The following is a 24,738-nucleotide window of genomic DNA, read 5'->3' as shown; positions in this document are numbered from 1 at the left end:
GTTTTTTTCCCAGTGTTAATTGTGAGCATTTTCCAAATATGTATTTTGATGTGCTAACGGTCCCTAAAGAGAGCCACGGAGATTTTAGTAATCTTCTCCGGCAGCTCTAGTCCCACTCCCCTTAATCTCCTTGGTGAGGGGGACAAATGGCCCAGGGAGCTAGCCTTGACTAGGATGAGGAAGAGCAATGGTGACAGTCCTGTTCTGAATAATTAGGAGGCAGAGAGGCTGGGCTGGGGCGGTCAACTCTGTTCTTGGGGACTAAACCCTGGAGCACCCCCCCCCCCCTTTCCACGCTTGGGGAGGGAATTTCCTATTCCTTTCCAGGACAATAAGAACATCTGTGCCAAGGCAGAGGAGGAGGCCGGGCGCTCAGAGGCATCTCTGCCCGAGTCTCTTGACACTGTCCAATTGTTACTGTTTCAGTTTCTGCTTGGATCACTGACCATGTCCATTCAGAGCAGGCTGGCTTGGGTGAAGACAGTGTAGGGCCGAGGAAAGAGAGGACCTGTCTGTCTGGGGACAGGGTGTGAGGCGGGCAGGGAGCTGCACTGAATGAAGTGACCAGGTTACAAATGAGTCACTGGAAAGTACAGGCTGAATCTTGCATCCACAAACGGGAGGAAGGAGCACTTCCACTGTCCTTCCTCCCCTGCAGCGAAATGCTGTTGATCGTGTCCAGTTGTTTGCAGCCTTCTTCCTCTGGCAGACTGGGGTTCAGCTTGACCTTGCGGTAAATGGATGAAGAGCTACAGGTTTGATCCTTATATGAGACAGCTTCACACTGAGAAAAAACGCGCTCCTTTTTCCTCCCAGATCCAGTTGCAAACTGATGGGGGTTAAAGTGGAGACTTCATGGCTCCCTGAAAACTCATTCCTAAGTACTGGAAAGTCACATCACCTAGTGTGTTCTGACGGTGAGTGCAACCGGATCTGGCCCCAGCAAATCAGTCTCAGATTGGGAATGAGCTAAGGAAGCTCCTTAGTTTCTTCCCTGCTCGGGACATCCAGCTCTGGAACTGGGAGTTCTGGGGACCAGGAGGAGGTAAGCATCTGCCTCCTGCATAATTAACTCCATCAGTCAAAAAACATTCATGGCCCATCTCTTTGGGCATCATGCTGTGCCTGGCACGAGCTAGTAATCCCTACCAGGTTCTGGCCCTCCCAAATTTACAACCTTAAGGCACACAATAATGACACAGATCCCAAAGGCGGGCGGGTTAACAAATACATACACTTGTCCGCCCATCACAAGGGATCCATTGATTGAGCCCCAGCCACTAACAGGGCCCCCTTCAAAGAGCTTCTAGTCTGGTGGGTAAATAGCTAAGAGTAAGTGAGGGCTGGGGAGAAGAGGCTCAGGCGAGGAAACGTGGTCAACTAGGACATCATCGAACAGACATTTTTTAAAAGTGCCTATCGGCATATGGCTGGGTTTTCTGTGCACGTGAGCCGTGTCCCCGACCCTGTATTGAGGGTTTATTCCAGTCGTCCACGCGCAGGTCAGTACAAAGGGCCAGAGGCAACGTCGCTCTGTGTGTCGTGGTGGGGAGACCCGGGCCAGGAGGCGAGGGCCGAGGCGCCCTTTCTGCCTGGGTGGCCTGGCGTGTCACTGGCCCTTGCCTCGCCGGGCCTCACAGCCCGCAGCTTGGGTGCCTCGTGGAATTTTCGGGGTGGCTTCCCCACCCCCGTCCCTCTAGCTTCGAGTCCCACGTGCGCGTGTGGCGCGTGGGTGACACAGGTTTAGGGAGGGAGCCGGGAACAGGCTCGGGTAAGGCCATCCCGGGCGGTCCGGTCGTGGTGTCTCCCCTGGCGCTCCAGCCAGGCCTGGGCTACGGGAGGCGTCGCGGCCCGCCCGTCGCCCAAACACTTCCGACGGGCGCCTGCGTCCCTGGCGGCTTCCGAGGGCCGGGTTGGGCAGGGGCGACCCGGCCCGGGTCCGCACTCCCGGGTCATGCGCCTGCCCGTGAGGTGCCCGTGGCCCCGGAGCGCCAAGGCTCCCCCGAGGGCGGGCTGCGTGCAGCTCCAGGGCGGGCTGCGTGCAGCTCCGGGCCGGGGCCGCTGCACGGCCTCGGCGAGCGAGCGAACGAGGCGGGGCGGGGCGGGGCGGAGGGAGCGCGTGTGCGGGAGGGGGGGAGCGCGCGGGAGCGCGAGCCGCCGGCCCGGGAAGGGTGGGTCGGGGAGCGGCAGTGGCGGGAGGAGCGAGCCGGGAACCCGGGAGGTCGGCCGGGCTGGCGGGCCAGAGCCGCGGGGGGGAGGGCGGAGCGCGGAGGGCGGAGATGGGGCCGCGGGAGGGAGGGGGCCGGTGGGGCGCGGCCAGGGGGCGGGGCGCTGGGACCTGGGGAAGATAAGAGCGTGCTCGCGGGGAGCGAGGGCGGGAGTGAGGGAGGGGCGGGGGACTTAGAGACCAAAGAGGAGACAAAAGGACGGGGAGGGTGGGAGGGGCATAGACAAGCGGGGATAGGGGAGGGGCGCCGGGGGACGCCTCACAGGGAGGGGTACGACTGTGGGGTGGGCATGGTGTGGGAGGGACTTAGAGGGGGACGTGAAGGGACAACATAAGAAGGCAGTGCGGGGGTACGGAGAAAGGGGGGTGGGCTGGGAGTGCTCCACCACGCTGGCCACGAAGGGGAGGGGAGGCCACGAAGGGGAGGCCGTTGGGAGGAACGGCCACACACAGGGAGGGGGATCCTGGGGATGGACAGTCCTCGAGGAAGGGGGGCCGTGTCTTCGGCAGGCTCAGGAGGGGAAGGGTGAGCAGACTCAGGGAAAGGGAGTGCTGCGAGAACCCGAGGGTGGAGGCGGATGGGCGTGTGTGGAGCGCGGAGGGCAGGGATTTAACGCGGCTGATAGGGATGACCAAAAGACCACGGTGGGGACCCGCACAGACGGGACGGGGCTCCCAAGGCAGGACGAAAACTGCCCAGGGGAAAGTGGGACGTACGAGGGCAGGAGAAGGGTGGCGGGGGCGGCCTCGGGCTCGGCAGGAAGGCGCCACCACCGCCCTCTGCCCGTCCCCAGCGTGCCCCGCCCCGTCCGGGGGCCCTAAGGGCAGCGGCCTGGGCCGTGGGGGAGCCGAGCCAGGGCGGTACCATTCGGAACGGAGAGGGGGGCTTGGGGGGGAAAGGGAGGAGCCAGGGGTCAGAACCCTGTTGGGGGCGGGGGGGGGCGCCACACCCTGGGAAAAAGGCTTGGGCACATCCAGAATGGACCAATCAGCGAACAAGGCCAGGGTGGCGTCAAGGGGCAGCTTTGGCCAATGGGAAGGGAGAACACTTCGGAGGTTCGGAGGAAGAAAAGAAAAAAAAAAAGCCCCACGAAACAACAATCGAATCCGTTTGGGGGCTTGAAAGGCTGGGAGTGGGCGTCGATTATAGCACGTTCCAGCGCCTGCCGTCTCCTTTCAACGCTGGGGTCGCTTGCATCACTCCCGGGCCGCCGGCCTTACACGGAGCTGAGGGTCCCGGGAAAGTAGATGAGGATTGGCCGTTTACTGGGGGGCACTTGATTGGGCGCTTCAATTTGGGGGGTGGCTGGGACAGAGGTGGTAGCTTTGTGTGCAAAAGAGTGAACGTAGAGTTATGGTCTCGTAAACGGAGGCAGGAGTGGGCACAGGTCCCTCATGCCCCCACTGGCTACTTAAGCGTCAACCAGCAAGTGGATCACAGATAATCTCAAACCAATGGATAACTTAAAAATATCCCCCTGGGCTCTAAACCCGATCGACGTATTCATTTCCCTTCCCAGCCCCAGGCTGGCCCTTGAGGGGATAAGCAATGGAAGTGACGGCCTACAGCTACCCTTGGACATTTCATAGAAATTTATGGTGTGGCTTTTGGCTTCTAAGTTAGCCTAGGTTCCTACTGCCTACTCAGTCATTAATGTGAAACACCGGATACTCTGCATTCTTTCTTTCACACTATAAAATAAAGGCACTGGGATTAGTTACCTTTGAGGTCTAAACATTTTGGAACTGATCTGGAGAGTTGTGTGCTTGGACGACAGGGTCGTGTCGGTTTGGGGGAGGATTGTAAAACTGGTGGAGTTGTAGAACTATTAGCCCAGGGATTCCAAATGTCTGTAAAGTTCCTCAAACTGTACGTAAAATGGTATACATGTGTGTGCATTTTTCTGAGAGTTCATAACTCCCATCAAATTCTTGGAGGGGTCTGTAGACATGCAAAAATTCACCCCCATCTTGCTCTAAAAGGGCAGGGGAGACCCACATCCAAGCTGGGAGGTGTAGCACAGTAGTGGTTATGTCCTTTTGGAATCAGAGAAAGTTCCTCCAATTCCTTGTTAGCAATCTTGTTTGCAGGGACTCTTGCCATGTATGTATTTGTCAACTAAAGACAGGCAGCCTCCTCAGAGTTGAGAAGCCCATGTGAATTGCTATATAGCAGTTGCAGTGATAGGTTGGTCTTAGGAAGTAAAAGGAATAGAGCTTTACTTCTGGAAGCTCATCTACCTCATCTGTAAGGTAAGGTAAAAACTCACCATCTTAAGAATGGCAAAATAGTGCCAACTACTCTAGACGCAACCTCTGCAAGCCTGGAGGCTCTTTCATGGAAAGAAACAATAGTAGTGACTAAAGTTGAAGCCAGCTTCAGCACCACCCTAGGGCCAGTGCAGGACACAATCCCATCGGACGGTTTGTGCATGCTGTATTTAGGTTCAGAGGCTAAGAGTATACAGTATTTACTATCCCTCTTACACTCTTATAGTGGATTGTGTCTGATAATATATTTAAGATCATAGACTATGGTAACTTCTCTCCACTTTGTTTTAGGACTAACTATATAATCCTTGGTGAGAAAATGAGGCTTCCCTAACAAGTGTGGCTGGAAAAATGCAATGGGGAGCACCCAAAGGTGCCTTGTCTGACGTGTGACAATACAGAATACACTCCAGTTAAATAGATAAAAATGCATTTATTTCTAAAATACAGCTCAACTACACTCACAGTGTGCTAAGCCAGTCTTGGAATTGATCCTGCAGCTTGGGAGTAAAACTGGGATAATGGAGGAGCAGTTGGGGCTCCTAGTTCTGGGCACCAAGACATCATTCCTCCAGGAACTCAATCTACAGAGTTTTTCTTCAGCTGTTTTTTGTGACGTACAGTGAGTTGTTTTGGATTTCTCTGTACAACAGAGAGGTCCGACCTTGAGGAAGACCGGTAGCCCACATCCTCTGCTTTTATAGGCTTAATGATGTGCCCTGGCTTGGTGACAACTTTGGGTGTAGTCAGCTTTTGGAAGGCCCTCTGGGTGTTCCATGTAGATCCTATAGGGGTCTGGATGGTCCTTTCAAATTGCTGATGGTGGGTAAATGGATATGGAAGCACCCGCACCTGGAAAGGAAGGCAGAGTGACTTGTCACAAGCCAGACTTGGGGTGCAGTTGGTAAACTCTAATGGCAGGTAGTTTGGGGCACAGGCCACAGGTCTACATGGCTTCAGTGAGTGAAGCAACTGAGAGGTAAAGGCATCCCAATGCGCCCAATCTAACCTTAGAAGTCCCAATCTGCTTGAGGACATCTGGTAGTGGAGGGGACTAATTGGGATTAGACAACCCCCAAGGCTTACCCAACGATCTAGGAACTGAAAAACCACCCTGACCCCATTCCTGTAGTGTAGGAACGCTACACTAGCTCCAGGGCTGCTGTTCCTAAGTGGGTCTTCTTATACAATGCTGTGACTGCAAGAAGCATCTGGACGTTTGTGGGTCCCTGGGAATGTTGTGGCCCTCCTACCCTCTTCAAGCTCTCAATCTCTTTCTTCTCCTTGATAAACAGGATTTATGTTTTAAGGTTTGCCATGAATCCTGAACTATACCAGGCTGTGATGCTTAGTTAGCTTCATCCTCTTTTGGCATCACAGAACGTCAGAGCTGGAAGGGCCTAGATAATGGCAAAGGTCATCTTCCTTGGTCCCAGAATTTGGCTTAGAGAGGGGAAGTGATGTATGCAAGTAAATTGTGTACAATGAGCAATGAATGAGAACAGAACCCAGGGTTCCTTTCCTTTCCTAGTACTATTCTCCATTCCAAACAGTGCTACTTTAGACATTTAAATAATCCTTAAACACTACCTCTGAGGGCTAGAGAAGAGGGGAAAAAAACATAAGGAGAAAAATCAGGAAGTTACGAACAGTAGTCTCTGGAGATATTCAGTGAAACACTCAAGAGAAGCTGAGTACTGCCCGGGGGTCCTGATGGTGGTGAAGGACACAGATGGTCTCTAGGTTGAGGGAATGTCTTATTGGGGTAGATGGCTAGATCTGTGCATGTCATGTAAATCAAGAGAAAAAAAAAACACGTGGGCAAAATATTCAGTCTTGGGAGGCTTTTCTTTTTTCCTTCAGCTTCAAGCACACTGTATTCTATTGCATGCTGGGACCTGAAGTCTATAGCTTATTAAAAAGATGAGGAAAATCAGGGAGATTCTTGGAAAACTGTCAGTTTCCTGTGACTGTATTTTTTTTTTTAAAGGCAAGGCTCATAGCAGGGAGGGGTGATTTTACTGAGGTCCATGCTGCCCTTCCTGGCCTGGTGAAGCACGCTTTTTCTCTCTCATTTATCCCATAATTGCCTGTTCATTGCCTATTTTCTGGTTATAGATCTTCAAGTGGGATTACAGTGGTTACAATTCCATTTCTGCAGGGATTGGTTCGCAAAATAAGATCAGTAGAGTATTGCTGAAACGATAATTTCTTACCTCTCTTTTGTACTTATTAAACAGTTCCCCCTCTTTCTCAGAAGAAAAACTACAACTCATTTCAAGATTGTACTGGCTGGGGACAGATCTCAGGGTCACAGACTTTCAGAAGGAAACATAAAAGTCATGGAGTTCAATCTCATTCCTGAGTCCCCTCTACACATGTTCCCATTCTCCCTCTGGACCAGCAGAAAATTTTTTCCTTTTTTTTTTTTAAAGTAGGCTCCTTGCCCAACATGGGGCTCAAACTCATGACCCCGACATCAAAAGCTGCATGCTCTACCGACTGAGCCAGCCAGGCGCCCCACAAAGTTTCTCCTTGAACTGAATGCATTGCTTTTCCTCTAACTGCTACCTTATGTGACTGCACTCCACATGATGGCCTTCAGCGTACTTGCAGACCATGATCATGCTCAAATTTGCTTCTCTTCGGTAAATATCCCTGGTTTGTCATAACACACAATTTTAATTCCATTCGCTGTCCTGAATGAGTACCGGTTTGTCTTCTTTTTCTTAAGATGCAGCTCAAACCTATAGCCTCTCAACATTATCCTGACTATAAAGACAAGTGTGAAGAACAGTAATTCTTAGTTTGGTGAGACCCAATTGCATCAGAATTATCTGGGGTACTAGCTGAAAACCCTGATTTGGGGGCCTCACCACTGCTGCAAAGATTACCATTTAAGCCTCAACCTCTTCCCAGTCAGAAATTAAAACAGCAGAAATCAATCTGGAATTATTCATCTCAGAGCCAGTCCGTGAAAAAGAGAACAGCTTTGATTCTGTGGTCAAGATCACACATCGCTCTTTACCACAGAGTGCTAGAATAATCCTCCCAAGCAAGAGAGCGAGGCAGCAAAGAATTTCTCTCTCCCTCACCTGATGAGCTGCTGCATGAACATTTCGCTTCTCATTGATAATCACATTTGGCAAATTCTTGTCTTTTCTTGGAGGACCCTCAGGGGTTTTAATGAGAAACCTGGAAAGCAGAACAGTGGGATGTCTAAGAACATTAAAGACTTAGTCAAAAGGGCAGGGAGGACGCAGGAGGGTGTAGTGGGAGAACCTGGTGCACTTCTGACAGGCTTTCTTCCCTGTTCTTACCGGCGTCTTTTCTTGGCACTGGGCTTCAGGCCCACACCACCCCACTCGCCCCAGCCAGGCAGAGTCAGGTCCATGTCCTTTGGCTTACTCGCCTCCACAGCTTCCCTCTTCTCTTTTAAGAAGTCTCTGATGACATCATCTCCAGCAAAAGCTTCCTTTATCATCCGCTTTTGATCTCTCTCCTCTTCATCTTCCTGGGAAGAAATAAGAGTGAGAGCTACAGCTTGCCTGAAGAGCTATGGTTCCTGGCAAGAACGTTTAAATTTTGGGTCGTGACATTCTAGCGCCCCCTAGGGGAAAAGCGCTGAACAATGATGGTCTTGCAGTATAAGTGAATTGGTTAGCCAATCACACTTTGATTTTCTTCTCTCTAGGGTAAATCTCCCTAACTCATTGTCATAGACATACTTTTAAGTTTACAGTAAGGAAGCTGCAGCGTGGAGGAAGGAATGACCTGCGTTAGGAGGAGGAGCTCCAAGTGGCCTGGCTAGAACGTGGGTGTCCTCCCGCTCACATCCCTGAAAAGACGGGCACCAGGCACCAGGGCTCCTCACTGAAGCAGTTTCAATTACTTAACCAGGGAGTCTTGGACCATTTCAGATCCCAGTGAATAAGAGCAAAACCTTGGCAATAGCTCAACAACTATACCTTTGAGTCATCCTGCCTGAGATCTGAGCAGAGCTTTGAGTGCCTCCCTCTTTCCTCCGAGGGCAGTTTTACAGTCACCCCACAGAGGGTTTGGTGGCTCAGGATTTAAGATGTGGGAATCTCAGCAGCACTCACATATTTGCATCTATTAAACTGTCACTGGGACTGGCCCGGCCCCATATTATTCTGGACCTTTCCACTACTGAATTGTGCCCCCAGCACAACACAACTTCACTGATTCTACTCCTTGTGCAAGGACACTTCCTGCCCCAGCGGTGATCCCCCACAATAGCCCATGCCCCTGGCTCTGCTCACCAGCTCCTCTATTGTCATGGGGACTGCCAAAGACTTCACAGAAGGAGATTTCGTGGTTAGGAGGTTCTGTAGATCAATCATTTGCTCCTTCTTTTTCTTTTCCTTGGGAGCACCAGGATGATTATTTGGGTTCCTCTCTAGCTGCTGCCCTTCTAACACAGACCTGGGAACCTCCTTATTTTGAAAACACCCCTCTTTGCCAAGCTCTTCTAGATCTTCCACAGTCTGTGCTCTCTCCGGCCTCTCCAGCAACAGGGGCTCCTCTTCTTCCTCAGTAGGGTCCTCTCTCTGGACTGCCCGAACTGTCCTCGCTGAACTCACTTTCTGCTTCCCAGACTGGTTTTCCTTGTTGAGTTTCTGAGACAGTGCCCTCAATTCGGACAGCACCTCCTGGCTGCTAGAATCTGAGGGAAGAAATGAAAGCTGTCAGAAAAGGAGGCTGGAAGTTGCCTTGTCAATGAGCATTTACTGAGCACACTTAACAACGAGCATTTAGGTGCTCCCATTCATGATGGGGAAGAGAGGATTCCATTCACTAGATCTCTTGGAGAGTTCACTAATCATTGCCTGTTAAGTAGCAGGCAATAGAGTTTAGTAGTTAAAGGTGGCATGTTGGGAAGCAGATGTCCTGGGTCCTATTCCCAGCTATGCCAGTGACTCACTGCATAACTGGAACTGTGGCTTCATTGCCGCACACAGTAAACCCTGCTTGGAGAGACGGCCCCAAGTTCAAAATTTTAAAAAAGTCATTTTAACAGGTAGTCTCGGAATGCAACTTCATTGCAATTTATAAAAATGTGACGATTTACTATTTGTAATTTACACTGTCATTTCCTATTTGTAAAAACCAAATCCAGCATTTTTTATCTTTATTTTGTTTTTTACTTTAGAGAGAGAAAGAGAGAGTGAGCACAGGAGTGGGGGAAAGGGGCAGAGGGACAGAGAGAATCCCAAGCAGGCTCCACACTCAGTGCAGAGCCCAACGTGGGGCTCAATCTTACAACTGTGAGATCATGACCTGAGCCGAAACCGAATCAGACCCTTAACTGACTAAGCCACCCAGGCACCCCCAGCACTGTTTATCTTAAAGCAGCATTTCACACTCTGCTGTGGCCAAGTCAAGTTGCTTGGCATTTTCCAGTCACAAGCAACATGTGAGCAATACCACTAGTTTCTGAGAGCTTGGAGGGAAATATGGCAGCGACACACTTCTAAACTCTTTTTTGCACTGACTCGAGTCGCCTCCATTCCCAAGTTCATCCTGTTCTCTAGCTTTGGCTTAAAGCCACTCTAAGAAGTTACTTAAATATGGCCTTTGGACACATGTATGTTTATTCCTCAAGGAGCAAGTGTCCTTGCTCATTTTATTTGGGGTCTACAACTTCCTACTATTTTAGGACATGGTTTCCCTGAACCTAAAGGTTTGGGAATGTTCTATTTATCTGTCATCCAAGGAAATCCAAATCCACCTTTCATACTACAAACAAGTGCTCAATACATTTAGCTAGATGACCATCTTTTGAGGCTTAGGACAACACAGCTGCTGTTCTGTGGTCCTATAAGGACTGCCGTACAATCTCAGCCTGCAGTGCGGCTTTCCAAAGTCCTCTTGGAAGTGACTGCTTGCAACTATTAATCCCAGAACTCTCTAGCTGAGAGCCCAAACTAAAGGGCCTCCAACACACTCTAAATGACAGCTCTTTAGAAACAATTTTTTTTTCATGGAAAAACATTCTTGCCATCATCTGAATGCATTATTCTTACAGGAAATAAAATCAGACCCAAGAATCTGTCCAGAAAGCCAAGTGATTTCTGAATGCAGTTTCCTAAGCGGACTTTCTTGCCAAGACGGGAGCTTTCTGACCTGTCTCAAGGGTGTTAAGGTTGTTAATATAAAATCTCCTTAAGATAACACAAAATATAATATACAAATTGAATCTGAGCATTGGGTGACAATTCTAATTTACCATGTAGCTTGTGGAGTCATTCGTTCCTGTCAAGAAAGTCTCACCCCATATCGGCACATACCAACCAACATTATGAAGTGCTAAAACTGCCACTCCTACTTTACAAACAACAGAAAACCGTGGCAGTAATTTGAAGAAATTTCATAATGCCTCAAAATCCACCTGTGTCTGTGGGAATGAATGGCCTCTCAGACTTGCCATCCTACCACAGGCAGTTCTCTCGGGTTTGTTAACTCCTGCCCTTCAAGGATGGGGCAGTTTTTTCTGACGACTATAGGCTCTCAAGAGCAGAAAACATGTCCGAACACACATTGTACAGCCATGCAGATGACTGTGTGTTAAATGCCTTTGAAGAAAAAGAGTTACTACGTATCAATCTTCTCTTCAGGGACCCATGGCATTCTGTGGAAGGTACCCAGGGCCTACTCACTGTGCAGCACGTGTGCGTGGACACTTTTCCTCTCGCAGCCCGCCCACGGCACTAGCCCTGGGCAGTTCTCCATTCTAGTCCACCATAACTCACCTTTTGGCTCTTGTCTGCTCACCGGCTTGGTGTCCTGGTTGAGCTTAGCCTTTTTCCTAAGTGATCGCCTTTCCTTAAATTCGTTCAGCAAAATTTCTTCCTCTGCCCCTGGTCTTTCCTCTTCCTCACTTTCAGGAGTCTCATGGGCCACAGGCTCTGGAAGTTGCTCAGGGTCCTGGATTTTGGCCTCTTTTGTGCCGCTGGAGTGATTCCTGAGCATCCAGGGGTTCGGTCCATCTGCATCCATCTGGATCTCATTCACTGCATCAGGGACAAGGAGTTCACCCTCTTCCTCCACATCTCCCTCCTCTTCCTCACTCTCAGAGGCTGCCTGGAGTTTCTGCGTCAGTTCTTTGTTCCTGGCCAATTGTTCCTGCATAGCCTGGCGAGCCTGGAGGAAGGAGTCACAACACGAGTGCCTTGTCATTAGTGACTGCAACAACACCTCTCCTGGTCCATTTCTTAAAGCTGCCTCCTCTCAATTTGACTTAAGTGTTTCTTACCGATGCCTGTTTAAACTGCACATATACCACTGTGTTAATGGCTATGGAATCAAATGGGAGACAAAGTCTTTGTCCTCAAGGAAATCAACATATGAAACAAGGTAAAAAAAAAAAAAAACAAAAACAAAACCACAACGCTCCTCTACCCTTTAACTGGACTTGCCTTCAATGCTGTTTCCCTTTCATCTCTCCTTTTCCACCTTGTTTCTGGTTCTTTTCCTCTCTGCCTTAGAGATTTTCTGATGCCTTTTTAGAATCCTGGTTTTCCATTCTTCCTCAGGGCTCTTCCCCAACTCTGCTTCTGCTAGCATCCTTATGGACTGATTTTCCTTTCTGTCCTCCAATTCCATTTCTTCTCTCACCCTGATGGTCTCTTACCTCCAGGTCATATTTGGCCATAATTGCCTTTGACTTTGCCCATTTCCCACTGTTCTGGTGTTTAAGGCTCATTCGCTCCTGGAAAGAAAGGGCACAGTGAGATCCTTACCACTTTTTGGGGAAAGCTGGTTCAAGGGGTAGGGGCAAGAGGCAGCCTCACCATCATTCTGGCCTTTTCGATTTTTTCCAATTCTTCCAGTGCTGCAGTAGGATTCTCCTTCTGCAGCTTCTCAAACTCTTTTAGGGCTTTCTTGGCCTTTCCTTTCTTCAGAACCTTACGATACCTACAGGGTAAGAGGGCAGAGACTCAGCTGAAACACTGATGCCACACACAGAAGTGTCCCCGCTCCCCAAGGAGTTTCCCTGTGCAGGGGCTAGAATGGACATCACAGAGCTGGCTGACTGTAGGGAACCAGTTTGGGACCTGAGAGGACTGGCAAGCCTCTCAGTCCGTGCAGCCCCCAGGGGCACACCTCTGCAGAGCAAAGAGTCCCCTCTGCCTCTAGAGCGCAAGGCAAGAGTAGAAGAAGTTCCAAAGAGGCAAAAAGGCAGGAAGGAAGCCCTACTGGCCTCAACAGCTGTAGAATTCAGAGCTCATTCTGCAGAACCACTCCGTGATGTCCTGGAAGGGAGAGAAAGTAATTGAACAGTCCTCTTTTTAGCAAAACCAAGACTGAAAGGCAAAGCCAGAGGAGAGGGCACTACCGAAGCAGGCAAAACTATGAGGTTCGACTGAGAAGAAAAGAAAAAAAAAACCTAGTCATTCCTATTTGGGACCTCTTCTACATGACCCCAGTTACTAGGTCAAAGGTTCTTTTCTAAGGACTCATGATTAGCCGCTTTACTTTCTTTCAGGGAGTCCACGGCCAGTTCAATAAGGGCCTCCTTACTTTTTGCTCTTGATTTTCTTTTCTCTTCGAGCCCTGGCCTCATAGTAGGACTGCAGGGCCCGGGCCCTCTGAAGCTCTGCTCGGCGCATCTTAGCCTATAATGAATGACATTTACAGTGACTCCTGGGCTTGAGGGCAAATGCTGGAAGGAACAGAGCAAGTCTGGGCGTATAATAGGGCCTATTACACTTACCTCTTCCAGGCTCATGGCTTTGAGAGAGGCCTTTTCCACAGGAGTCAGTAAAGGGTCTGTCACTGGCTGCTTGTTCTTATGGAGGAGGTTAAAAACTTCCTGCTCCAGGGGAGTCCTTGCCTTAAGGAGGTAACATAACATTCGCAGTCTTAAACCATGCTCCTAGTCTCTCTGTTTACAATCCTACGACCATCCTACAATCCAACACATTAATATAATGGGAATCACTAACTGGAAAGGATTGGCTGTTACAGCAAGAGAAGGGGTTCCAGTCTCACTGTTCAGCTGTGTAGGATAAAGCCTTATTTTCTTCCAATTTAAGACAACTTCAGCAACTGGATTCTGAGGCTACTCTTTAATATTACTGAAGGGATCACTCTGTTCAGATTACCAAAATATGTAAAACAGAATACCATTCTCTTAAGCATCAAAGCAGGATGCCCTTAAGGTAAATACTGGTAGGACAGAAGAACATCAGTACCAAATTGTCAGTTTTGATAGTGGCAAAACAAAATGGTCCCTGTATCATGTATATTTGAAGCATGTGTGAGTATTACTGTATTGTTAGGAATCTAAGACTCCTATAAGCCTCCCTTAAAGAATATTTCTAGAAGAAAGGGGAGGTTAGGTCTTAGCTCCCTGACAGTTCAAATTTAACTCTAGCCATTTTCTAACTTTGGCTCCAATTCCTTAGTTTACAGTTAACTTTGCATGCTAGGTAGTCTCTACATACGAATGAATGGACTCTAAACCAGTTACTCCATATGTCAACAAAAGATGCTGTTTACTGCTTGACTGATACTGTGTAGGTGGCTAAAATAATCAGGCCAATTGTGCCACGGTCCACTTTGGCAAGGCACAAAGACAGCCGTACGCAACAGAGCCAGTTTCTAACCTTGTGCATATATTATATGTGGTTTTCTTCAACAGCCATATACATCATGGTCAGCATTAAACTTACAAATTTCTGGACAAATGCATAAACACACATCATCACACGTTACACGGTGCTATTGATTTAACCATAAACCTATTCTACTGAATAGTAAAGGTGCATGTTCTTTCATTTTTAGTATTTGCCAGTAGTGATCAATCACAGGCTACAAAGTGATTTATAATACACTGTTGTAATCTCCTTCCAATTCAATTTTGCAAACATTTATTGATTGGAGCTACATTCCGGGCACTTGTGCAGGGCACTAGGAATACACAAATAAGATCATTCCTGTCCTCATAGAGCTCACAGCCTTTCAGAGGGAAGAGACGCATGTACCATTAGCAATGTAATCGGTTACATGGTAGTTATATGATAGAAGTAATCACAAAGGAAGTGAAGAATTTATTTTGATTTGGAGGTGGGTTGGGCTTGGGGAAGGACTTTTTGAATTAGGCTTTGAGGCATTAAGTACAACTTTGTAAAGGTGGGGGGATCAAATGGAGATGAGGATAAATAAAAACATATCTATGGAAAAGAGAGATATGTAAGGGAAAATGTGTAGTCCAGGGTAACCAAGACGCTAGGTCCTTCTGTCTTGTTCTATAAATGGAGAGCCTTTTGAAGGACTTTAAGTGGGAGAGTGACACTCAGTTTTGTGTTTTGGAAAGAAAATTCTGGTGACTGTGTAAGGATTATGTGTGAAGTGCCCAATGATGGATGAAAATGAAAATCAGAGGAGGAACCAGGGGTCTGAGAGCCACTGCGGACAGAGTTTACAGGAGCAGCACACCATGTGGGCTGGGAAGGGGCAGCAGTTAAAGGGAGGAGGAAGAAGAGGAATCAAATGGCTGAGGTTTCCAACCCGAGGGACTGGGGTAGGGAATTATGCCATTGACTGACTTACAGAATGAAGGTCGCGGCTCAGGGTTTGGGAGTCTGGGGAAGGAAAATGCCAAGATGACTTTGTTTTGTGTGAAGTTTAAGGTGCATATGGGAGACCCAGGTGAGGCCTACTGGTCACATGGAATATGGGACTGGAGCTCAGAAGGTGTTGAGAGTGACCTGCAGCATACACAGGTGACAGCCAAAAGCCATGGAATTTATAGAGCAATAAGAACTAACAGTCGGATACATAAAAAATAATCAGGAGTATGTCACCACAGGAGCCGAAGGAGGAGAGCTTTTTTTTTTTTTTTTTTTTTTTAACTAATGTGATGTGTCAACAGTGTCAAATAGGCTGAAGACTCAAACGGCTTGGGATCTGGCGATTCAGAGGCCTCTCACTAATGCCCTCGAGAAGAGTCAGTGGGGTAGTTGGGAAAAAGGTGGGAGAACGGAGGAAGCAGTGGAGACCAGCTCTTCCCAAAGCATGTGCCTCACCAGCTAACAAGATTTATTTTTTTAAGGTGCAAAATGAAACTTATTTGATTTTTGTTTGTACACTCTGGACTAGAGTAGGTCAGAGGGGTTTCTTTAGTGTCTTCTCATAACCTTTAAAAGGCTAGTATATATCATGAGCTGCCAATCTCCAGCAGGGGCATGCAACATTTTCTAGCAATGGAACCCTACCTTTTTGAGGGCATACTGAAAAACTAAAGTTTTGAGAACACTTTGGGTAATGCTAGTATAGGCTGCTAGAGGGAGGGAAGTTACCTTACATCATTTCTAGCACTTCTCAGTTTACAAATGCTTTCTCATGCATTATCCCATTTAAATCTTCTTGGAGTGAAATGGAATTTTAGGAAGCTGGGCCAAATGATAGTGCAGACTTTTTGGATCCTTAATCTCCAGAGTCCTTGGTACTTTGCACTCTCTAAGCTGTAAGAAGACAGCGCAGCTGCTAGCCAGAAAGCAACCTCTGACCAAGCGTTTCCTTATTGCTGTGTGCCATTCTGGCCTAATTTCTTCAAAACGAATCTTCCAATAACTGGTACAGTAGATTCACGTACACCATCTGAGGGCACTCCACTCAGTCTTGCACAGGGAGTTTCTGGAAAGCAGAGGCTGTGCCATTCTTAGTGCAAGCTACTCCTCCACCGTCTCATGTTTAATAACCAGCCAGGCATTTTCCAGCTATCTCTAAGATCACACTGTCATTGTCATTTGCAGAACAATGCATAGTTGTGCACTACTTTTGTGATTAAAAAAAACAACAAAAAAAAAGCCAAGGTGGGGCGCCTGGGTGGCTTGGTTGGTTAAGTGTCCAACTCTTGATTTCAACTTGATTTCAGGTCATGATCTCGCAGTTCTGGGTTCGAGCCCTGCATCAGGCTCTGCTCTGACAGCGTGGACCTGCTTGGGATCCTCTCTCTCTGCCCCTCTCTGCTTGCGCATGCGCGTGCACTCTCTCTCAAAATAGACATTGAAAAACGTGTGTGTGTGTGTGTGTGTGTGTGTATAAATATAAATTTATATATATATATATATATATATATATATATATATATATATATAAATTTAAAAAACAAGGTAAACACGAATATAGCAAACTCTTAGGTTAACAACAAAAATCTTTGGTTACTTCTAAGTGAGTACAGGGGTAAAAACCATGGATGGGGGACAAGGGTAGGGTTAGACTTTTCACTCTGTATCTTCTATACTTTTTATTTTTGAATCCTGCAAATTGTTATTACCTCTTATTTTTTTCCTAAAGTCTCCCTTCTATCCCGCAGCCACACTTTAAACCTGATCTCTTTTTCATGTGGAAAAGGAAGCATCCGAGAAAGAGAATGGTAGTGACTTCAACAACAATATGAGAAACAGAGCTTATCCCCGTAATAAGCAACAACTTGCTCAATGTTTAGCTATGGCAGCAAGCCATGTTTACTTTGATTAGCTTTAATTAGCTCAACTTCCCGACACATAGAACACTATTATTTCTGGATTCTTAGAAAGCAGAGAAGAAACATAAACAGGGCATCTATCCATGGTTTGGGCACTGCTGTTTTTGACTATTCCTACTTAAAACAAAATGCCCCATTATAGACTCCATAACCAACAGTGTATTGGAAAAGAAAGTAATTGTACTGAAGTTGTTCACAGAATAAAAGTTGAGACTTTGGGGACCAACATAGGATTACCAACGAGGCCATAACTACTGTTCCACCCCCAGTCCCATCATTAACTGCTGCTATCATTTCATAAAGAAAAGCTATTTCAACACTATTAAAATGGAAAGGATAACCTCATAATAAAGAAGAGCTGCTAAACTTACATCCGCTACTCTCACCATTATTCTTTTGCTTCAGACGCATAAAAAATTTGTCAAAGATCAGTGTTTGGACAACCCAGCTCTAAGATATCTTTTTTATTTTCTGCAGCTTGATCATAATGAGTTATTTGCTAAGATTCTTGTCATTATTCACAATACGTTACATTTTAATGTGGGATTCCTTTACAAGCAAACTTTAGTTCTACTGCTCACACATAGTCCTACCAAGGCTCATTAATGCTGCTGAGCTCCTGATTTCCTGATTTGCCCCAGGTCAGAATGTGGCTTTAAAAGCTTTCTAGAGGCACCTGGGTGGCTCAGTTGGTTAAACGTCTGACTCTTGATCTTGGCTCAGGTCATGCTCTCACGGCTCATGAGTTCAAGCCCTGTATCAGGCTCTGCACTGACAATGTGGAGCCTGCTTGGGATTCTCTCTCTCCGCCTGTCACCCTGCACATGTGCTTGCTCTCACTCTCTGTCTCTCAAAATAAATAAATAAACTTAAAACATTTTTTTAAAAAAAGCTTTTTTAAAACTGGGGTGTGAAAAAGAAAACATCCATGTTCCCTCGCTACCGGCAATCACATTTTCACACAAAAACATGAAAATAACCACATGTTGTGTGCTACAAATGGCTGAAGGGTGACTACAGAGCTATTCTGACTATTCCGTGACTGACAATGAGTCCTGCTACCCCCCTCCCCCTTCCTTGCTTGTGACACGAAGAGACCGCAGCTGAGATTTTGGCCTATGAGGCCCAGTCACATGGATGGCAGGCAGTGCACCCTCATCCGCCCAGGTGCAGCTCCTTGTGTGCGCTCACCTTCCAGCTGCTGAGCACATGTTCGATGGGAGCGAAGGCTGACTGCTCTTTCTTCAGGGGAAAAACCAGCTGCTCTGCTTGCCGGTTCTTCACAACGATGGGATCCCATTTGGAGAGAGCTTGTGAGGTTTTATTGAATGCCACTTCTCTGTGGATCTGAAGCAAAGTACACAAAAGGAAAGAGCCACGAAATTAAGCGTTGAACTCAAAGGACCAGCAGAGAATTAGGAGCCAATGTTTCTTAGCCCAAGAAACAGTCAGCATGCTAGAGACTAGCTCTTGCTTACTCCTGAGGATGCATTTCCCCCGAGATTTGTTTTAATCTCTTCTGTGGCAATCACGATTTGCCCTCCCCCCATTTGTCAGGCTTTTCCCCTCCTTCCCTTCTTACCCTATTTTTCCTTGTCAGTCCAATTTCTTCCCCTTAATGGATCACTTTCTCTATAACTCACCCGCTCAACCTCTTCTTTGTTAAGAGGTAACTCCACAGTCTTCTTTGATTTGACTCTATTCAGTTGCTTTTTCACAGCAGCCAATGAGGATGAAGTTTTAACAGGCCCAAGTAGATCTGAAAGGACTAGCTTTTCTCCTGATCCTGCAGAAAGGCCAAACTTTCTGGTCAGACCGAGAAAGGAGGCAAAATCTCAATATACCATAGGGAGATGCCTCCATAGAAAATGCTGGTAGGCAGGCAGATGTGCAGGGAAGCAGGAATTCTCTTTAACTGCCAGCCATAGTGACACCATCATTCTCCTACATTCCCATATGTGTTAGAGGATGGAAGAGAGGAGAAAATGATTTATTTTAAAGTCATTTGCTTTTTTCTTGGTCGTTCTGCTTCCACTTCTGCCTCACTGTCCTTCATTCTTCACACAGCAGCCAGTTAGATTTTCAAACTGTAAATCATGGCAGGTCAGGATTCTGCTGAAAATCCTCCAGTGGCTCCCTTTGATATTTGGAATTACATCATTCTAAAGGACACGGCCCAGCCAAACTGAAGCAGCCAGTCAGTTACTTCACCGTCTCCCCACTTGCTCTCCCCCCTAGCATGGTAAACCCCAGGAAGCGGGTCTCCTGTCTTATTCTTCGTAGTAGCCCCAGTATCTACACTGTCTTGAAACTAATACATAGTAGAAATATATTAAGTATTTGTTGAATGAATAAGATTGAAGAATACATTGTTATTTGTTCTGAGGGGTTACATTAGTGGTTACTAGAAGCACAGAACTCATTAGAGCTGCCTAAACTGTGGATATGGTGATAAGGCATCTAGACTTGGTATCAGGTTAAAATCCCAACTCTACAATTTACCAGATCACTCATTCACATTAGAGGAGGTATTACTTGCCCACCCAAGGGATGAAAATTGGTTCTGGAGGCAGGGGAGTGGTGAAAAAAAAAATCTTAGATATTTTCAAGTTTTTTTTTTTTTTAAATTTTGTTTTAACGTTTTATTTATTTTTGAGACAGGGAGAGACAGAGCATGAACGGGGGAGGGTCAGAGAGAGAGGGGGACACAGAATCTGAAACAGGCTCCAGGTTCTGAGCAGTAAGCACAGAGCCCGATGTGGGGCTCGAACTCATGGACAGTGAGATCGTGACCTGAGCCGAAGTCGTCGGACACTTAACCGACTGAGCCACCCAGGCGCCCCAGATATTTTCAAGTTTTGTGTTCCTCTAAAGCTCAACCCTATTCACCAAAATCTTATTCCTTAGTATTTGATTTCCCTGTTGTGGGAGTGGGGATGGGAGTGGGGAGGGAGGGAGGCAATCAAAAACAAATGTCCAAAAAAAGGTTTCTCAGGGAACAATAAAGGAAATGGGTTGAGGAACACTGCAGTAGGTGAAGGCCCTTGAGTAAGTAACTTGATTTCTCTGAACTCCGGCAGATTATCTGCCTGTCCCAACTCAAAGCGCTGTAAGAACTGAAATAAAAATGAAGCCATGAAGCAGCTGTCTTCATTCATGTCCCTAGACCCTAGAAGTAGCTCATCAGTGGGAGACCTTGACTGTAGCCTTTAGGGCTTTCTCTAGAATTGGAAGAAACTCAAGGGGATCTGACTACCTATATTCACCCACTCACAGGTAAGTATTTATGGTATGATCCATTAACCACATCAAAAACAGTTCCAGGCGGTGGGGGTGAAGCGACCATGATGCTTTTGTAACTCTACAAGCTCCATATACTGATTACTTCCTTTGTTAACTTACCTTCAGAAGTGACATTGAACTCTGAAACCTTCAGACTAGCCTCAGATCTCTCAGCCAATTTCCACCTGAAATTAGGCAAAGCAGAATATAGTAGGAATGAACACATTTTTCTGGAGAACAAACACTTCTCTCTTCAAAGAAGGCTTTGGTTTCATGTATTTCTCTTTTAGAATCAGGTTTTGTCACAAAGAAACCAGGAAATCTGTTCCTATCCTGGACTACGTAGTCTAACCATCTCTCTCTCTTTTTTTAACATTTTATTTATTTTTGAGACATGGAGAGCCAGAGCATGAACAGGGGAGGGTCAGAGAGAGGGAGACACAGAATCTGAAACAGGCTCCAGGCTCTGAGCTGTCAGCACAGATCCCGACGTTGGGCTCGAACTCACGGACCGTGAGATCATGACCTGAGCCGAAGTCGGCCGCTTAATCGACTGAGCCATCCAGGCGCCCCACCATCTCTTTTTTTCAGTACGTTCCACGATCAATGTGGGACTTGAACTCATGACCCTGGAATCAAAAATCAGATGCCCTACCAACTGAGCCAGCCAGGTGCCCCTAACCATCTCTTAGTGTAGACTCAGCCCTTCAAAAACACAAGGCAATATTAGATAGGCATAATGGAAAAGGTACTGGGACTTGGATTCAAACACACCTGGATCTGAATCCTGGACCTGTCACTTATGAGCAAAGTGACTTTGGGGCAAGTCAATAACCTTCTCTAACGGCAATATGTAGTGCCTAGTCAATGCTTCAAAAGACTGTAAGTTTGGACTAAGAATTAAAATGCACAAAGGCCTAACACAATAATAATTACATCACACTTACTGTATGCTGGGCATTGGCTTAAGATCTTTACATTTATTAACTCATTTAAATGTCACGATGGCCCTCTGATGTAGGTAATATTATTAATCTTATTTTCTATTTGAAGAGTTGAGGCGTAGAGAGGATAAAAATTTGCCTACACGGTCTGTCTTCAAAGTATGTGCTCTTAATAATGATGCTGACACTTGTGTCTTCATTGTCTTAGGCACTCAATAAATGTTTTTTTTTTTAACTTTTTATGTAATCTCTACACCCAACATGGGGCTCAAACCTACAACCTTGAGATCAAGATTCACATGCTCTACCGACTGAGCTAGCCAGGCACCCCACCACTCAGTAAATGTTAGCTGCAGATCTGTCTCATGGAATCAGCTAGTTATAGCCTGTCCAAACAGATGGGAATTTTACCTATTCTTTCCATCAAGGGAACTGATTGCTTCCAGAAGCTTTTGATGCTTTCTCTCTCCATCAATGTCCCCCTAGAGACAGTAAAGGAAAAACCATCAGAACAATAATGAAAAGGAAAAGACAGCATGGAAATTGAGGCCCATATAAAATTTTTTGCTGTTTTGGTCAGTGGAGAACTGGGGAATCAGCTGAGGTCTAGTGTGCAGGCATTCAAGCTGAAACAGAACTGCTTCAAAAGCCAGACTCCCTCATTATGAGGACCACAGTGCCTAGTGATCTGTAGCTAATGTCATGCTTCTGTCTTAATCAGTCTTGAGAAGAAAAGTGCTATGAGAATGTTTCTGTATAGAATATATAGTACGATCTGACACAGAAACATTAATGTCAAAACCCCCCACAATGTAAGTAGTTTTGTCAAGAGAATAAACAGAATTCCTACAGCATCTATTGGAGAGTCAGCTTAACTATGTGTATTTTAGTCAGACACAGTCTGTTACTTATGATGGTTTGTTTGACTTATGATTTTTTGACGTTATGATGGTGAGAAAGTGACACACATTCAGTAGAAACTGTATTTCAAATTTAAATTTTGATCTTTTCCAGGCTAACAATATGTGATATGATTCTTGGGATGCTGGCTGGTGGCAGCGAGCTGCAGCTCCTGGTCAACCACATGATCATAGGGGTAAATAACTAATACACTTAGAACCATGCTGTACCCATAAAACCATTCTACTTTTTATTTTCAGTAGTCAATGAATTACATAAGATATTCCACACATTTATTATAAAACAGACTTTGTGTTAGAGGATTTTGCCCAATTGTAGGTTAATGTAAGTGTTCAGAGCAAGTTTAAGGTAGACTAAACTAAGCTATGATGTTCAGTAGTTAGGTGCATTGAATGTATTTTCCACTTACGATATTTTCAATCTATGATGGGTTTATCAGGATGTAATCCCATCTTAAGTGGAGGAAGATTTGTAATTACGTAACTCTATAAAAATCCAAACTTGGGAAATACGGAAACCATATAATGAAGACCATGTGTTTTGTTCTTATACACTCAACTATACTTAGGCAACTTGGAAACAGTATATCTTATAGTCTTTCAATTTCCATAGCACTTAATACAGTAACTTGTACATGAGATACTATATTACTTTGTAATTTATTTGCAACACCATAACAAATATAAACAATGTTGCCATAATTTTTCTTTCCAGGAAAGTGCTGTCTATCCTAATTGCCAGGCAGAAGGGGTACCAGAGAAGGCAGTATAGCAGTTGCCACCCACCTCATCTTCACTGGGGCTCAAGGGGTAGTCTTTGGGCAAATCCTCTAGTTCTTCCTGTTGGCTTAAAGCCAGAAGGCTGTTAAAGGAGACAAAAGAGAAATATTATCAATTGAAATAACTTCTTTAAAACAATCTCCAAAACATAACTTCAGTTTTTAAGCACAGAACAGCCCTGTTCCCTGGAAGAGGCACAAACCAAACAGCATGGGCATCTTTGGAAATTTGTCAAGACATTAAATTTAGCCTGAAGTCAGGCATCAACCCCAAGGGGTGAGCACTGGGTGGTGATACCCCTATAGAAGTGCATGAAATGAAAAAGAGGTAACCCTTTTCAGTGATTGGTATTGCATTTTCCACGGACATCCGGGAGGCTGTAAAAATGTCAGACTCTAGGTAAGGTGACAGAAGACACTGTTGCTGCCCCTTGAGGCAAGGCAGTTTCACCATTAATATTCCTAAGCATCCTCCACACGGAAGACACCTTTATAGGTACAACTTACTCAAAAGTGACAGAGTTGATCATTTGTTCCCAGAAATGGGGAAAGAGGGAATTGGACGAAAGCAGCCAAGTAAGCTATTTTTCCTGGGGCTTCCTCGGCAAAGTAGATGCTTAACTAAGGAGACTGGTACCCTGAACCAAATTACAGACTCTATTAGTACCTAACAGTATATATCAATCTTTACAAGGCAACCTTTACTAAACGGATTATATTTAGTGACACTATGGGGGGGAATGAAGCATCAGAGGAGAAAAGGACTCCTATCAGCAAAGGTTTCCAGAATAAGGGGTATTTATAACGCAGGCACTCCCCGTGCCCCAGCGGCAGCAGCAGAAAAAGGAGTCACGTGACGAGTAAAGTACAACAAATTAGCTGGACAGGGACAGGCCACATCAGGACCAACAGGGATGAGGCTAAAAAGCTGCGGAGCGGAGGGAGCGAATTAAATGAAATTAAAAGGACTTTTCACGGATGCTATCGCGAAAATCGTAATGAATGGTGAGGTCTTGGAAGAGGAACAACTGTTGTCTGTTAAAAGACAGCTTCCACTTAGCAGAAGCCGGGGAACCCGGCCCCCAACGACACCCACAACCCCCGCTCCGGTCTTCACCCCTCACCTTTCCGCAACCCCGGCCGCGCTCATCTCGGTAGCCTGTCTCTCTCACATGGACCAGGAGCGGAAGCCGAAAGGAGAGCAATTTCCGTGCCGGTCGCAAAGCAATTTCTGCTTCCGCCAATCACGCGCTGCGCGTCGCGTCACTTCCGCTCCACCCCACGGCGTGCGGGGAACCGGAGACGCTTGTGGGGGGGCCTGCGGGAAACGGGGAGGCTGGAGAGGAAAGCCTGTCAGCGGGCGGAGCTTTGCCTCCTCTCCCGTCCCCCGCCCGCCGTCCTCTCTGGCGAGCGCCGGTGTCCGCGCTCGGGTTCCTGCTTCCCGCACGGTCCAAGGTGGATGAGCCTAGGGCGAGGGCGCTGCGCTGCCTGGGACCGGCTGAGCCTTGGTTGTCGCCACCTGATCCGAAAGGAAAGGCTCCAGCGCCCATTCGTGTTCCGCAGCGTCTTGGGAGCCCGCCGCCGGGCAGCTCGAGGCTTTATCGAGGGCCCGTGAGGTCTCCAGCATGTGGTAGGTCCCGGAGATTGAGCAGTGGACGGAGCAAGTTTCCTCCCCTGCTAAGGAAAAACGCCCTTTCGTCTCGTGCCCCCTTGTAATTGCAGCTCCAGGTTCCTCCTTCCCTGCGTAACGAAGGTTCCTCCAAGAATCTGCTGGACCGGTGGCTGCAACTTCCTCACC

General features: G+C 46.8%; 1 protein-coding gene across 2 annotated transcripts; it reads right to left on the bottom strand.

Moving 5' to 3' along the window:
* Positions 1–4,948: 4,948 nt before the first annotated feature.
* On the bottom strand, positions 4,949–24,169 carry UTP14A (UTP14A small subunit processome component). Of its 2 annotated transcripts, none has more exons than XM_007085439.2 (15): positions 24,065–24,168; positions 22,948–23,023; positions 21,653–21,723; positions 20,418–20,482; positions 18,659–18,801; positions 18,207–18,362; positions 13,236–13,355; positions 13,043–13,137; positions 12,313–12,436; positions 12,153–12,230; positions 11,272–11,662; positions 8,782–9,185; positions 7,819–8,012; positions 7,594–7,693; positions 4,949–5,350 (listed from the first exon to the last, which is right to left on the bottom strand). In XM_007085439.2, the coding sequence occupies exons 1-15, from the start codon at positions 24,088–24,090 to the stop codon at positions 5,078–5,080; spliced, it is 2,316 nt and encodes a 771-aa protein (XP_007085501.1). In that variant the 5' UTR covers positions 24,091–24,168; the 3' UTR covers positions 4,949–5,077. The 2 variants fall into 2 exon arrangements, with proteins under 2 accessions (XP_007085501.1, XP_007085502.1); XM_007085440.2 differs by having other exon boundaries at positions 5,265–5,350; positions 7,907–8,012; positions 24,065–24,169.
* Between the last annotated feature and the right edge of the window lie 569 nt (positions 24,170–24,738).

The sequence above is a fragment of the Panthera tigris genome, chromosome X (assembly GCF_018350195.1).
Source record: "Panthera tigris isolate Pti1 chromosome X, P.tigris_Pti1_mat1.1, whole genome shotgun sequence".
NCBI classification, from domain to species: domain Eukaryota; kingdom Metazoa; phylum Chordata; class Mammalia; order Carnivora; family Felidae; genus Panthera; species Panthera tigris.
The sequence above is the reverse complement of the archived record's forward strand: the minus strand, read 5'-3'. Positions and strand labels throughout refer to the sequence as shown.

What these genes read in the sequence shown, in the direction of transcription:
- UTP14A (XM_007085439.2), bottom strand. Translation starts at nt 24,090, where the DNA reads ATGAGCGCGGCCGGGGTTGCGGAAAG. An exon ending in TGAGCCCCAGTGAAGATGAG is followed by an intron (nt 21,724 to 22,947) that starts GTGGGTGGCAAC and finishes TACTGTCTCTAG; the next exon opens with GGGGACATTGATGGAGAGAG. An exon ending in TCGAAAAGGCCAGAATGATG is followed by an intron (nt 12,231 to 12,312) that starts GTGAGGCTGCCT and finishes CTTTCTTTCCAG; the next exon opens with GAGCGAATGAGCCTTAAACA.